The 14,469-nt window shown below is 37.0% G+C and overlaps 1 protein-coding gene across 2 annotated transcripts in view; it reads right to left on the bottom strand.

The window, feature by feature from the left end:
- Positions 1 to 14,469, bottom strand: part of LOC110106273 (L-arabinokinase) — a 59,768-nt gene that overhangs the window by 10,733 nt on the left and 34,566 nt on the right. For both annotated transcript variants that reach the window (XM_020836107.2, XM_020836106.2), the window contains exons 19-24: positions 9,843 to 9,973; positions 9,683 to 9,764; positions 6,724 to 6,811; positions 5,964 to 6,007; positions 5,771 to 5,866; positions 5,613 to 5,689 (exon numbers count right to left, since the gene is read on the bottom strand). In XM_020836107.2, coding sequence (XP_020691766.1) covers positions 5,613 to 5,689; positions 5,771 to 5,866; positions 5,964 to 6,007; positions 6,724 to 6,811; positions 9,683 to 9,764; positions 9,843 to 9,973 — 518 coding nt within the window. The remainder of the gene's footprint in view (positions 1 to 5,612; positions 5,690 to 5,770; positions 5,867 to 5,963; positions 6,008 to 6,723; positions 6,812 to 9,682; positions 9,765 to 9,842; positions 9,974 to 14,469) is intronic.

Raw genomic sequence — 14,469 nt, 5'->3', positions numbered from 1 at the left:
AGCTGTTCAGATTACAAGGGACAGAATTGAATAGGAGCACCCTACCACCCACAGACAAGTGGATAAATAGAAGTGTTCAATAGGAGCTTGGAGACTTACTGATGCGGGCCACTGCCGACGCCGACCGGCAGAGGGAGGGCGGGCTACCCAGCGGCGCGCGGAAACAGCCGGAACAAGCGCCGCACCGGCGAGCCCGTTCCTTCCCTTTCAATACTAAATGGATTCCCTTCTCTTTTTTATGATTGTGCTCTAATTTTGAGAGTTTTCCTTCAAAGTTTTGGAGGGTTTGTGCCATAATCCGAAAATCATCAAAGTGCACAACTCTAAGGATTTTACCGTGGAAAATCTTTGCTTTTGATCTTGTTTTGTTCCTCTCATGCTCATTTAAGAGAAATTAGGGCAAAATCGAATTGGTGAAACCCTAGGGCGTATCACTTACCTCAGGTGCTTTGCATCAGAGACACCCAAGTTATGGGCAAGGTGGTTATCATGGGCTGAGTATTAGTATAACACCTCTTATTATTCTGCTTCTCAAATGATGTCATTCAAGGTGTTGTACGGGAGGGATCCACCTCACTTGGTGCACTTTGGGCATAGTAGCACTCCAGTTCCTTCAGTCGAGGAATACTTGGAGGAGAGGGACAGGGCGTTGGATGAGTTGAAGAGGAATCTACTGAGAGCTCAATCACAACAACCAATCCTGATTGAGCTCTGATTCCCTCTATCATATTCTTCTAAACCAGGCCGCAAGCTTTCTACCCTTAGCTTTTACGTGAAACCAACTCAGCCACAGCCTCTCCATACAGCCCTAGAGTCACTGTATTGGGCTGATTTCTCTGTTGTCTAGTATTTTGCTATAAATAGCATAGCCCTTCTCCTCGCTATAGCTGAACACCACAAAACATAACACTTCCTCACAGCTCTATTTATAGTAGTCCATCATCCCATTAAAATCAGCCCACTCCAAATAGCACCCACAACCCACCAAACCAACCCCCATATCATCATTATCATTAATTATTATCCCTAGCCGCTATTACTAACTATTAATATTAATAATATTATTCATATTATTATTAATATTAGTATTTTTGTTTTTATTATTTAGTAAAAAAAGAAAAGTTCAAAAAAAAAAAGGGAAAAGAAAAAGGAAAAAAGAGGGGAAGAAGAGATTTTGTGCATTTCTATATTTTTTGTGCTCATCGTTGTCCCAACACTGCCGCCGCCGACCACGCTCGTCAAGGTATAATGACTTCCAAACTCAAATATCTTATTTCTGACATTTGCAGTGCACCGAAAAATCATCTATACATGCTTTTCACTAGCGTGGTGGGAGGGAATACGGTGTGTAGCTTACGACAATGCGGGTATTCTCTGTACATTCTTTTCTTTAGCGTGGCGGGGACAACTTTAAGTACCTGTGTATGTGTCATCATGTCTGTAGGGAAAGAATTGTGCATTTCAAACATGCACCCCTAAAGATCCATATACGCTTTTCTCTAGCGTGGTGGGATTGAATATCACAACAACGATATCGTCTGACGTCTATCATATACGCTTTTCTCTAGCGTAGTGGGAATACCTAACTCCCAAAATTTATCCTAAACGGGGAAGATGCCAGGAGGCTGCTGAATTTTTTTAGTGAACAAGGGACCGAACTTAAACAAAATTGCAGGGAACAAAACTCAATTCAAATAACAATGAACTGAACATTAAATCAACAAATGCACAATCATAACAAAAATGCAAAGACTAAATGACAAATTCGAAGGGGACTCGTGGTGGAAGATTTGCAGACATAATTCACATGCAAGTAAACCTATCAAGTATTGAAAATTAATAAGCAGTGAACGTCAATAAGGGATGAGTGATGGTTAATGAAACCACATGGGGAATGAATTTTCAATTACAAATGCTAATATGAGACATTCAATGAATAGCATAATCCACTTAGAAAAAACAACAATTGATACTCCTATCGATTAACTTATGGACAAAACAAAAGGAGATGAGTGCAATGAACACAATTCACCTACAACCAACATTATTTTGCAAGCAAACATATCGGGCCTCTGCAAGTAATAAGAGGTAATGTATGATGAATAAGATTGATCCCCTTTGGAAGCATAGCTACACACAACGTACTATGCACAAACAAGCACGATAAATCCGAAATGTATACAAGCTCCTATAAACTGATGTAAAGATTTCTTCATGCACACAACAACTCGCTTATGGGTTACAGAAGTAGGTCTATGGCAAAACATGCAAATTTGTAGCATGTATAGAAGTCACACTTGCGGATGCTATTAGAAGATGCAGCTTGCCCGCAAGTGACAACTGAAGGCTGCTGATGCATACAATGACTTGCCCATAAACAGTGTTAGAAGGGTAACGGAGAATACAATATCTTGTTAACAAGCGATGGTAAAAGACTCATCATATACTATCTACAAGCAAATATAGGAAGAACTATAGTAAATGAGAATGCCTACGGGTAACATTAGAAGATCTGCATTCAACATAGCTCACCCGCAGGTAATAGAGGAAGGCTTGTAATGCATATAGCGATCCTACCTACAAGCAATGATAGTGAATGTATTTCAAATCCTCTGCAAGCATAAGTAAGGAGGCTGCAATGAGAACGATACACTGCTTGTAGGCAAAAGTAATGAGCTTGTGATGAATGCAAGCATCTACAAGCAATTGTAGGAAATTCGTCAGTGTACGACAACTCGTTTGCAAGAAGTAGAGAGCGGCACGTAGCGCAACACTACGATTCACCTGTAAGCAGAAGCATGGAATCTGTAATAAAGATTGCGAACCATTGGTAGACCGAAATAGTAAATTTGCAGCCCAGGTCACCACGCCAGATAAATCAGTTCACTTGCAAACGATAGGTGGAAGTCCTTGAAGAATCATGTAGTGTATTTGCAGGCAGAAGTATACCTCTGTGGACTAAACGATGAAGAAAGTAGCGAAATGCAGTAAAAGAAATAAGCTAAATTGCATCGTCAATAACTTAATACATGACAAATGAAGCCTAGCGCAGCACCACACCACCGGATCTGCAACACTCATATAAGCGGACAGAAGACGTCTATAAGCTTCTAAATAAAACACTGTTAAATAAATATATGGGTGCGGTATCGACCGGGATATTTATTTTATACGTTCATGTTAGATCTTCAAGGCCTATTACAAGAAAAAATTCACTAATAAATATATAAAGCCGATGACGAACACGACCCTATGTTGAAAAGTAGACAAAGTCGACAAGGTTCAATCGATAAAGTTAAATAGCCCATAAATACCCAAATTATGGACGTGTTGACATAAAATCTCAACCAAAGGGGACCAAAACAAATTCAAAAATGCCTCCAAATTTCAATAAAATATATTCAATGATGTCAATATTTAAAATTAAAGTAAATCACCAAAATACTTAAAGCAAAAATACTCATCCACCCTCCGCAACAGTTTGCCGAGGTAGAAAGATATGAAAATCACTTCAGCTTACAAAGAGTAAATGTCTAGTTGAGAATATCATTAGGATTCATTTTCAATCCGTCTCTTTCCTGTAAGGACGTGTGTCCTCTAATCGGTAGTTTTGCTGTTAAATGACATCACAGGTAAACGATTATGACCGGAAACCTCTGACCGGGTGATTTTGCCGCCAAATGAAACCATTAAATTACGGTCATGGTCAGAGCCCATATGTTCCCTAACCGTTTCAAATTTTTGAGTAATGAATCAATAGGATATGATCAATAGGACATAAAACCCTCTGTTAGTTAAGGTGGATTCAAATTTTTCCCCTTAGATAAATATTCACACTAGGTCTACAAGGTACCTTTGGATGAAACATCTTATGACTGCCGACAAGGACTCTTCTGTCAAATTGGGTCGACTACTCCTCTAACTAAGTAGACCAGATACCATGATGATTCGGAATGATAGAACAATGGGATCTTGATCGAGTTCATTATTATTCCCCCTACCATCCGCTTTAAGTGCAAGGTAGTGAAATTCTAATTTTAAATATTAAAATTTCAAATTCCAAATCATACTATTACTATACGTTGGATCGTATGTATATGTAGATACTATGTATCCATTTGAAAACTAGCTTTAATCGAAAGTTATCTCTCATTATCGGGAGGGGTAATTAATTATAGGGATTTGCGCCTATAGGAAACCTGAACTCAGATCATAAAGTCCTCATAAATGATGTCAAAATCTTTGGGTAATGTCTTATTCAAAACCCAATATGCCTTCTAAAAATTCGCATCGGAACTTACTATTTAAAACTCTCCTTGATGACCAGAAAAAAGAAGAAAGAGATCGCGAAGAGGCTGGGGCACGGATTTTCGGAGCCCACACAACCCCTTCTATTTGAATTTTCCCTCATAAATCCCCCCTTAATTCCCCCTAATTAAGCTTGTAGACCCCATTATCAAGGGGTGGCAGAGATGGGGGCGGAACTTCCCCTGTTCCTCCTGTAAATCTAGACCGGCCCTGGACCGGTCTAGGGACTGGTCTATCACAGAATTATCAAGTTGCAAAACATCATGATAATTTGTTTTTCACTAAAGGACGGAGAGGAGTACACTTTTAGAATTCTATAATCAAATTCCATTGTTTTGCTATCATAAGATGAATGGACCATTTCTTTAGAGATTGAAGGGCGGGCATAAAAATCTTAGGAGGAAACTTATTTAGTTCCAAATTTTTAGTGCAAATGTCAAAGCATAGATGATGTGTATAGGAGAATCTTAATCATAAAGAGGAATGATGCTTATGTTTAGTGATAATATTGCATGAATGTTCGAGCCTATGCTTTCAATTGAGCACTTTCACCTGTCTGGCAACCTTACAATAAGAAACCAAGTTCCCCAAATCTTCTATGCAAGTCTACAAACCACAAAGGTAAATTTATATATAATGTATATATTAACAAATTATAATTCTCATAGCATGATATATTTAGATAATTTATTATGTACATATTTATATATTATATATTACAATAAAAAAATATAAAATATAATACATATAAATTTTTTATTATGTTGTGGTATTATGTGAATAATACATATAATTATTATAATAATATATATACATAAAAAATACAAGACTATATCACAACATATTTATGTATATACAGTATAATTTTTTATTATGTTGTCATATTATGTGAATAATTATACTGTATATACATAAATATATTATATAATCAATCATAGTAAGAGCATGAATGTATGAGCTTAGATGTGTTAGTGGCATTAGCATTTTGCAAAGATCTGAGTATCGCATTAACTTTTTTAATCGTCTTTCGTGAGTATTAGACAGTGTCAAATGGTAAAAAGCTATGTATCATTTTCTGAGGCAGAAGTAAATTCACACTTTTTATTAATCAATCAAACAAACAAAATGGTATCACTTCTCTCTCTCTTTCGTACAACAACGTAGCAAATTATGTCCTTAGTAGGTACTTGAAAAAATGGAAAAAGCAAAACAGCAGAACCATTCCAAAAATATACATCATGAGACCAACAATTTGTTTCTACGTTTTCTAGTGAAATTTTGTACCTTGAAAGAATAAAACAAACCTGTGGCGTATTCCAGAATCTACACCCCAAAAACGCATGTGGTTTGGAATAGTGACCAGTTCCTTTACCTCTGCAGGCTATAAAGAAGCATTCCAAACATGACAAAGGAAAATTGATAATTTACATAAGAAACAGTGTTCAGGACTAGGATAAAGAACCTGGCAAACCATAGCAAGCAATTTGTTGGCTTCTCCACAAGCTGAAGTCATTTGATCCATTACTCCACAGGGAGCCCCAACGATGTGATTTTCGACCTGAAAAATAATTTCTAACCAGTGAGATGAAAATATCATACTTATGTTTCTATTGCACACTGGAAAACTACTAGAGTAAGATTGTATATAACATTGCCTTTTGACAGAGCAAAGCCAGGTCCCTCGGAGCAATTTCTAGACCTGAATCAAGAAAAGTAACTACATCATCAGAGCTTTGAAACAAAAGATGAAATGAAGATTGCATCTCAACTATTGCAATACACAATACAAGAATGTAAATTTCCATGTCCTTAACTGAACAATTATGATCTTGATTTTCAATTACTTTCTTGATATTCATTAACATTAAGAGCTGCATGGTGGCAATATGTTAGTTTAGGTTACAATTAAGGCCTCGTTTGTTTCAGCATTTTTTTTCCTTTTCTGTTTAGAAACAGAGAAATTATTTTTTGGTCGCTGTTTGGAATGAGATGCTTCTATAAAAAAGTTTTTTAGGGAACTTCATTTTTCTACTGTTTTGAGAAGCTTTTTCATATTTACTTCTCCGTTAGAAAACTCTATTTCCTTAACCTTGTTTAAAAAAGTACATTTTACAAAAGGAGAGGAAGAATCAAACGAAGCCTAAGACTTCTAACCATGAAAGCTTTGTCAAAAGCTTCCTTTCCTAGCCTTTTAACGTTAATTTAGGTACTTATACTTCGGCTGATTCAGGTGCGCTAATAGGATGGCATGCTTCCTAACCCACTTCTTAAACTAACATGTCAGCCTATGATTTGCAAGATTTGAGCCATAATCTTAAGCGTCTGATATCAACCATAATTTATTAAAGAACAGCGGATTGTTAACCGTGCTGGTGATGTATATAGTTGTGTAATGGTGTGATAAAGAAAAACAACCCAGAGAAGCTGCAACTGCTTGCATCGTAGCAACCTCCACTGCAGCAGAAGAAGAAACACCCTTGCCTTCGGGAACAGCAGAAGAAACCTGTTAAACATATTAAAATAAGCCATGAGATGCAGAATAGGTTGAAAAAAACTATCTGCCAATAAATAACCCACGTCACACATGATAAAAAGGTGAATTATTGTGACCATGCTTAGAGAAGGTAAAAGTTTTTTTGGTGAGAATGTGAAAAAATTCAGTACAAGTGTCCCATGTGTTTTTGTTACTCCCTAGCATTTATGTTGGACCTCCTACTAAGGGATGTAAAGTATCTCACTTGGGAACCTCAGGCCTTGCTTATCTAGAAGACTCATCTAGTGAAGGATCAAGGGCCATTTCGACTTGAGCTCGTTAGGGACCATAGTTATCAGAAGGTAAGAGTTTGTTAGGTAAGAATATCAGAGAAGTCAGTAAATGTGCACCTTGAGTTTTGTAACTCCCTAGCATTTATATTGGGCCTCTTACTAAGGTACATAAAGTATCTCATTTGTTAGCCTCATGCCTTCTTTGTCCACGTTTCTCTAGGATCTAAGATTGGTGAAACTTCCCCCAATAATATAGCACGGGTTCTAATAATTTGATTAGGTACTATTTTTCTAAGGCTACAAATGAATTGAGGTGAGCCGAGCAACAGGTTGTTCGAGCTTGCGCTCATTTACCAAAAATCTGTTCAAGGTCAGATCGAGCTTCTAAGATAATTTTCAAGCTTTGTTTGTTTAAATTCATTCTTGTTCAAGCTTGATTTAAACTTCGTTTGAGAGCCGAGCGCATTTAGGCTTATAGAGTAAGCCTATAGAGCTGAACTTGTGGTTTATTGAGCTAAGCTCTTTTAGGGAAGCCAAGCTTTTGAGATTAAAAATTGAAATTTTTATTTTATAATTTTTAAGTTAATCTTATTAAACATTTAAAAAATTTATTAGTTTTTTTTTTTTAAATAAAGTTCATAAAAGCATGATCCACATTGCCTGAATTCTATTGCCTACATGGCTACAAGCTCACGCAACAAAGCTAGGCAACAAAACTTTCTCCTTCAAACTATATAAAGACTATTTGCTTTACGTGCCCAACTGATGTGAGAGTAAAAATAGGCAGGGAAACTAAGACAAGTTTTTCTTGGTTTGCTTGTTGCATGGTTGCTTCCATTCAATCGGAAAACATAATTAGACAAAGGAATTAAATACATAAACAATATTTAGATAATACATAAATAATGTAAATTAAAAAAATAATATATAAATAATAAAACTATATAAACTAGAAACATTACAATAATATGAATAATATAAAAACTTAAAATCAGAAGCATTTATATTGTTAAACTTTTATTTTTGTTTGATTATGAATTAAAATATCATCAAAATTTAGTATATGAATTGACAATAATTAAAACAACAATAACAACCCAAGCCTTTATCCCACTATGTGAGGTCGGCACATTAATCTTTTTTCTCTATTGTGTACTATTAAGCGTCAAATTCTCATTTAAATCTAATGAAAAAAAAGGTCATTTCTAAAACTTTCTAACCAATTAGTTTAAGATCTACTTTTATTTTCTTAACATAGGCCAATACATCTACTCTCCTAGCAGGTCAACAGAAGACTGATGTTTTATGTGACCAAACCATCTTAGGCCGACTCTCTCTAATCTTATCTGCCACTGGAGCTACTCCAATCTTTTCAATTAAGCTTCTTCACAAATTTTAAATGATACTATTTACGATCATAAACAAGTCAAGCAACAAGCTGCTCAAGCTTATTCATTTAATAACCGAGAATTTATTATCAAACTTATTCAATTAGTTAATCAAACGAATATGATCGAGCACTTATTGAACTGAGCCATGAGCAGCTTGTAGAACACTCGGTTCATTTACAATTCTACATTTCTCTCGTGACCAATTAATCCACCATACAAGATCATGTAGGAAGCCACTAAGGGATGTCCACATTAAGAAGTGGTGGGAGTCACCAATCCTTCAATCTACACAAAATTTCAAAAGGTAGCAAAATGGTAGGTTACGTTACTAGATATTAATATGATTGTAGCTTTTCGATAACTTGTTCCCAAGGCCCTCAAAGTAGGTGACTCTAGCACTCCAAATCAACTTGTTCTCTAGGGGTGTGATCTTTTATTGCATGACATAGCATTAAATCAGGGATATCATCTCCAAAGTTTTCATTGGGTGGCCCATCCAAAAAGGGTTACTACATATTCTATCAATAGACCCTACCCTACACTCAGGCTCAGGGAACACTTAGGTTGACATCTGATTTGCACGGTGACTAAAATGAGATGAAGAACCTATATAAATAAAGTGACTTCAGAGCTTGCAAATTGAAATTTTGCAGTCCTATCCAACAAAGCACATAGAATATTCGCAGGCGATGAATATTGAATTGTATTATTGTATTATCCAATATGGTGGTAAAACTAGCTACAATAATACAGTTAATGTTCAGAGCAGCATCATTGCTCTCGCTAAACCCATTTCTGTTCATTTTAACTCTTTAAATCCAACCATAAAATGGCATGTGATAAAGCCAAATTTTAAGTATGCATTTTGCAGGGCATCTTAGTGCACAATGAGATATAGAATTTCAGCTAACCAACATAAGAAATCAAGTCCATTTAATGCTTTGAACAAAAAGCAAATAGGTAATGCAAGTTGCTCTCTTGACTTCAAAATAATATCAAAACTTTTTTAAAGCAGTTGATTAAAATTAGTAAATTACAAGATGCAATATTTTTTAGATATTGACATAATTTTATAGAAATATTTAAATTTTTTTCTTCAAAAAGTTGGTTTTTACCTAAAAATTTTTGTCAGATGTACCTGTAGCTCTAATACATTAAGAAAATATATTTTGTCACATCTACAACTCATTGATGATGAAAAATAAAAATACTATTACCAGTATGCAGATACTATCTGTGACGTGAACTCCAAGCTCTGTCATCAAGACAAGAATCGTCCCAGCAACATATGCTGCCCACCTTAAGTAGAACACACATGTACAAAGATGAGTAACATAATAATAAGCATTTACTAGTTGAAAGAAATAGGTGACCTACTTCTGTGATTGATCTTGTGCAAAGTATCTGTAAGCCTTCTCATATGATATGGGTTGGTCAGCGTCAAGGAAATCAGAAAGGTCCATATCAAATGTTGGTGCACGGTTACTCAATTCAGACCCAAATGACACCTAAGCAGGAATTGAGTCCGCAAAAAAATAGAAAATTAGAATGTTTCGGAGGTCAAGTTCTTAAATTATTGAACTACCCATACTTTCCAACACAAATGTAAAGCTTCTTCAATCTATAAGTACATTGAGTGAATTTTTTGTTGTATTTTGAGAAAATAATATGATTTTTTTGCATAAGAATGAAAAAGGATAATTTTGTGCTAACCTCAAAAGAAAGACTTAGTGGGATAAAGGCTTGATATTGTTGTTGCTCAAAAGAAAGACTTGACTAAAATAATTGTACAATCTAAATATGGTTGACTAAGATATAACATATTTGACTTGAGTAAATTTAAAAATTCACACATGCACTAATTAAAAGAGAAGCATAATACTAAGTTAAGTGTGGTAGAGATGAGGATGCTAAGGTGGATGAGTGGTTTTACCCTTAGAGATAGGATACAAAATGAGCATATACGTGAAAAGGTTGGAGTAGCTCCAGTAGAAGATAAGATTAGAGAGAGTCGTCTTAGATGGTTTGGTCGCATAAAACGGCGGCCTTTCGATAACCCGGTTAGGAGAGTAGAGGTATTAGATTTGACTTATGTTAAGAAAGGTAGAGGAAGACCTAAAAAGACTTGGTTAGAAAATATTAGGAATGATCTTTCTTTATTAGATTTAAACGAGAATTTGACTTTTAATAGGACACAATGGAGCAAAAGGATTCATGTAGCCGACCCCACGTAGTAGAATAAAGGCTTGATGTTGTTGTTGTTGTACACATGCACTAATTATATTGATTAATAAATGATTATGTAGGTTAGGCTAGAAGTGATTTCTTACACAAACAAAGGCACTGTCCATGTCCATCCCCCAGACTTTCTCTAAATTAAACTTATACAACTAATTTCAGAGGAAACATTATCTGCTTATATAACTAGATGAAAACACTTTGAGTTCTTTCTATTATGTGCGAGAACTAGTTAGTTTAGTAAGGCATGAATCAAATCGTTAAATCTCAATTGTTACATATTGGTGTGATATGTATGTAGGAATCAAAGATGTTTGCATAAAAATATTCCAACTCAATTATTACTAGATGTGTTAAATCCTAGTCGTCCCTTAGCATTTTGATCCCACGGCTAGGATGGAAATCCGTAGGAGGCTCACCTGTTAGATCCCAGCCGCACCTTGGCATTTTAATCCCACGCCTAGGATGGGAATCCGTGGGAAGCTCACCTGGATCATGCCGATCTCCTTCCATATTTAGTTGGCTGATTTAGGAAGGATTATATTAGAGCAATTATGCATGATTTTATAATTATTTGTTTCTTTATTAAGATATCCTGTATAGATCAATAAATAGGGAAACTTTTGTGCAATAAAATTAAGCCTTTTCCCTCTCCAGTTCTCTGAATTTAACATGGTATCGAAGCCTTCATTGCCATTGCTGGAATTTTGAGTTTTTTGTATTGCCATGCCTTCATTGCCATCCTTCCCTTGTTGTTATACTACCTATAACCAATGCAGCCTTCATTGCTGCCCTGCTTGATATAGCCTTCATCGCTATTATTTGCCTCCGCAATGTCTGAAGCAAATTCCTCCCAAAGCTTTAATTAAATGGAGGACTCTATGATGCACCAAGGAAGAGGAGATCTCCAAAACCTGTAACATTCCTATCACTTAAATGGGAAGAATTATTTGAAGTTGTCTCAATTTGTGAAGACCAACTTGAAAGGGAAAGAAAAGCTAAATAACCTTCTTGGGGTAGGACCAAAGGAAGGAGATCCTAGTTTTTGGGCATGGGATGAAGCGGACTCCATGATTATGTCATGGTTGTGAAATTCCAAGACTCAAGAAATTAGTGATACTTTTATGTTCCTATCTACTGCAAATGACATATGGGATGTCGCCAAGCAAACCTTCTCAAAGGCTCGGGATGCTACCCAGATCTTTGAAATTAAGGTCAAGGTGGAGCCTATGAGTTAGCCAAGCATAAACGAGATTCTTTTCCAAACAAACATGAGAGATGTAATACTCCCTTTTATCCTCCCTTTTATCTTATTCATAGTGATATTTGGGGACCTAAAAAATTCCTAACATCTCAGAAGCCCGATGGTTTGTATCCTTTATTGATGACTGCACTTAAGGCTCTTGGATCTTTCTCCTTAAAAATAAATCCGATGTTAGCACTATCATCCCCATTTTTCATACCATGCTCCAGAACTAATTCGGGATAAAAATAAGAAAATTTCGTTCAGACAATGTTAAAGATTACTTTAACCAAACCATATCCTTCTACTCTTAAAAAGAAGGTATCATTCGTGAGTCTTATTATATTCACACCCCACAACAAAACGTGATTGAAGAAAGAAAAAATGATCACCTTCTAGCCTTCACTCGTGCACCTTTATTCCACCACAATGTACCAAAATCCTACTAGGAGGAAACCCTTATGATTGCCACAAATCTCATAAATCAATTACATTCAAAAACCTTGGGACTAAGAACACCAATGATATTCTATCCTCTTTTTACCCCGACTTTCGAATCCATAATAACCTTACAACTAGAATCTTTGGGTGCACTACCTATGTTCACATTCATAGCCAGAATAGAGAAAAATTAAATCTAAAAGCACTCAGATGTATCTTTGTTGGATATTCATCCACCCAAAAAGTGTATGTGTTATTATCCCTCCACCAAGAAAACTCTTGTATCTGTTGACGTTATATTTGATGAAAAGAAATCTTATTTCACCAAACCTCATCTTCAGGTGGAGACTGAAATTAAGGAAGATGAGGAAAGTAAGATTGTATCTCTTGACCTTCTAGCTCCACCCAAATCAATCCACGAAAACCTAAAATCAAATCCAGAGAAATTGAGGACAAAGCTATTATAGATAACATGAGGTATGGAAAAGTGTATTCCAAGCGTACTGTTGACCTCTGTGTAATGCACAAAAGAAACAAAAAAAAATTAAATCAGACCAAACCTCATATTCACGAAACCGGTAGGAAATCCCGTCAAAATCCTTGTACATTCGTCACCGTTTCGGGATTTTTGCCTAAATCTTGCGAAAGCTCCTCGATGCTCTCCTTCCTCGCGTCGTTAAAAGCCCAACAAGCGAAGCCTTTAGGGCTCTGCTTCCGTCGCTGCTTCCACACGACCCCACTCTCTGCCTTCACACGCGATCGAGCCCCAGTCGCTGCTCTTCCGATGCCATTGCTCTCCCACGACACTTCCTCTCCCACGACGCTCTTCTCCCACAAGCCTCCACGCAAGTGAGCTCCAGTTGCTACTCCCTCTCCACGCCCGACTCCACACACGCAAAGCTCTCGACCCCAAGCCGCTGCCAGCTCTCCTCCCGCCGGCTTCTTCACCCAACGTCTTCATCTCCACCGAAGTAGCAAGCCTCCAGTCCCGACATCTCACAGCCAACAGCCGAATCCCTTTCTCCCATTCGCACATTCCACGCAAGTCTCCGACGCCAATCCAGCCTCCCGTCGCCTCCGACCCTTGTCTCCCTCCCGATTCCTTCAGTTCAGAGAAGCGGAGAGAGAGAGAGAGAGGGAGAGATCATCCTCCTTACCTGTGCAAGCCGACGCCCTTGCCCTTGACCGACCTTCCTCCCTGTTGCTCAGCTTCGCTCCGTCTCCGACTTTCCCTTCCTGTTGAACAGGAAGTTACACCATTTTGATCGGAAGCAACAACACGAGCTCGCTGGCTTTGAAGGTGGCTCTCCCTCACGCCCGTTTCTTCGGCCAAATCTCTTAAACAGAGAGTTTAAGAGAGTTAAACTCTATGTTTAATAAGATTAGGTTTAATCTTATTTTGATTTATAATTAAGATAAATTAATTATAATATTAATTATAATTAGTTTATTAGAAATTATAAATTAAAATGATTTATTTATAATTAATTTAAATTAATATAATTAATTGTATATTAAAATATAATTAATTATAATTAGTTTTTTCAGAATATACGTGGTATCTGGCATATAGTAGCAGCAATGGGTTTGGAATTTGGAGACTGGATTATTGAAAGATTTGGAGATTTAGAAATTGATATTTAAAAATAGAATTTCACCATCGTGCACTTAAAGCGGATGGTGGGGGAATGGATGATAGACCCAATCAAGATCCCATGGTTCCGTCATCCCGAGCCATCGTGGTCCTGGTCTACTTAGTCAGAGGAGGTAGTCGACCCAACCTGACAGAAGGATCCTTGTCGGCAGCCATGGTTGCTTCGTCCAAGGGATCCTTGTAGACCGGGGTTGAATGTTTGTCTAAGGGCAAATTTAAATCCATCTTAGCTAACAGAGAGTTTTGTGCCCAATCGATCATATCCTATTGATTCATATCAGGATTTAACGCCATTAAGGAGCGTATCGGCTCTGGCCATAACGCTATCTGTGGTGCCATTTGGCGGCAAAACCACTCGGTTCAGAGGGCCCCGGGTCATAACGCGTTACCTGCAGTGCCATTTGGCGGCAAAACTGCCGGTTAGAGGA

Source organism: Dendrobium catenatum, unplaced genomic scaffold, assembly GCF_001605985.2.
Source record: "Dendrobium catenatum unplaced genomic scaffold, ASM160598v2 fragScaff_scaffold_1021, whole genome shotgun sequence".
In the NCBI taxonomy this organism is placed as follows: domain Eukaryota; kingdom Viridiplantae; phylum Streptophyta; class Magnoliopsida; order Asparagales; family Orchidaceae; genus Dendrobium; species Dendrobium catenatum.
This window is presented reverse-complemented; position numbering and strand designations above follow the sequence as displayed.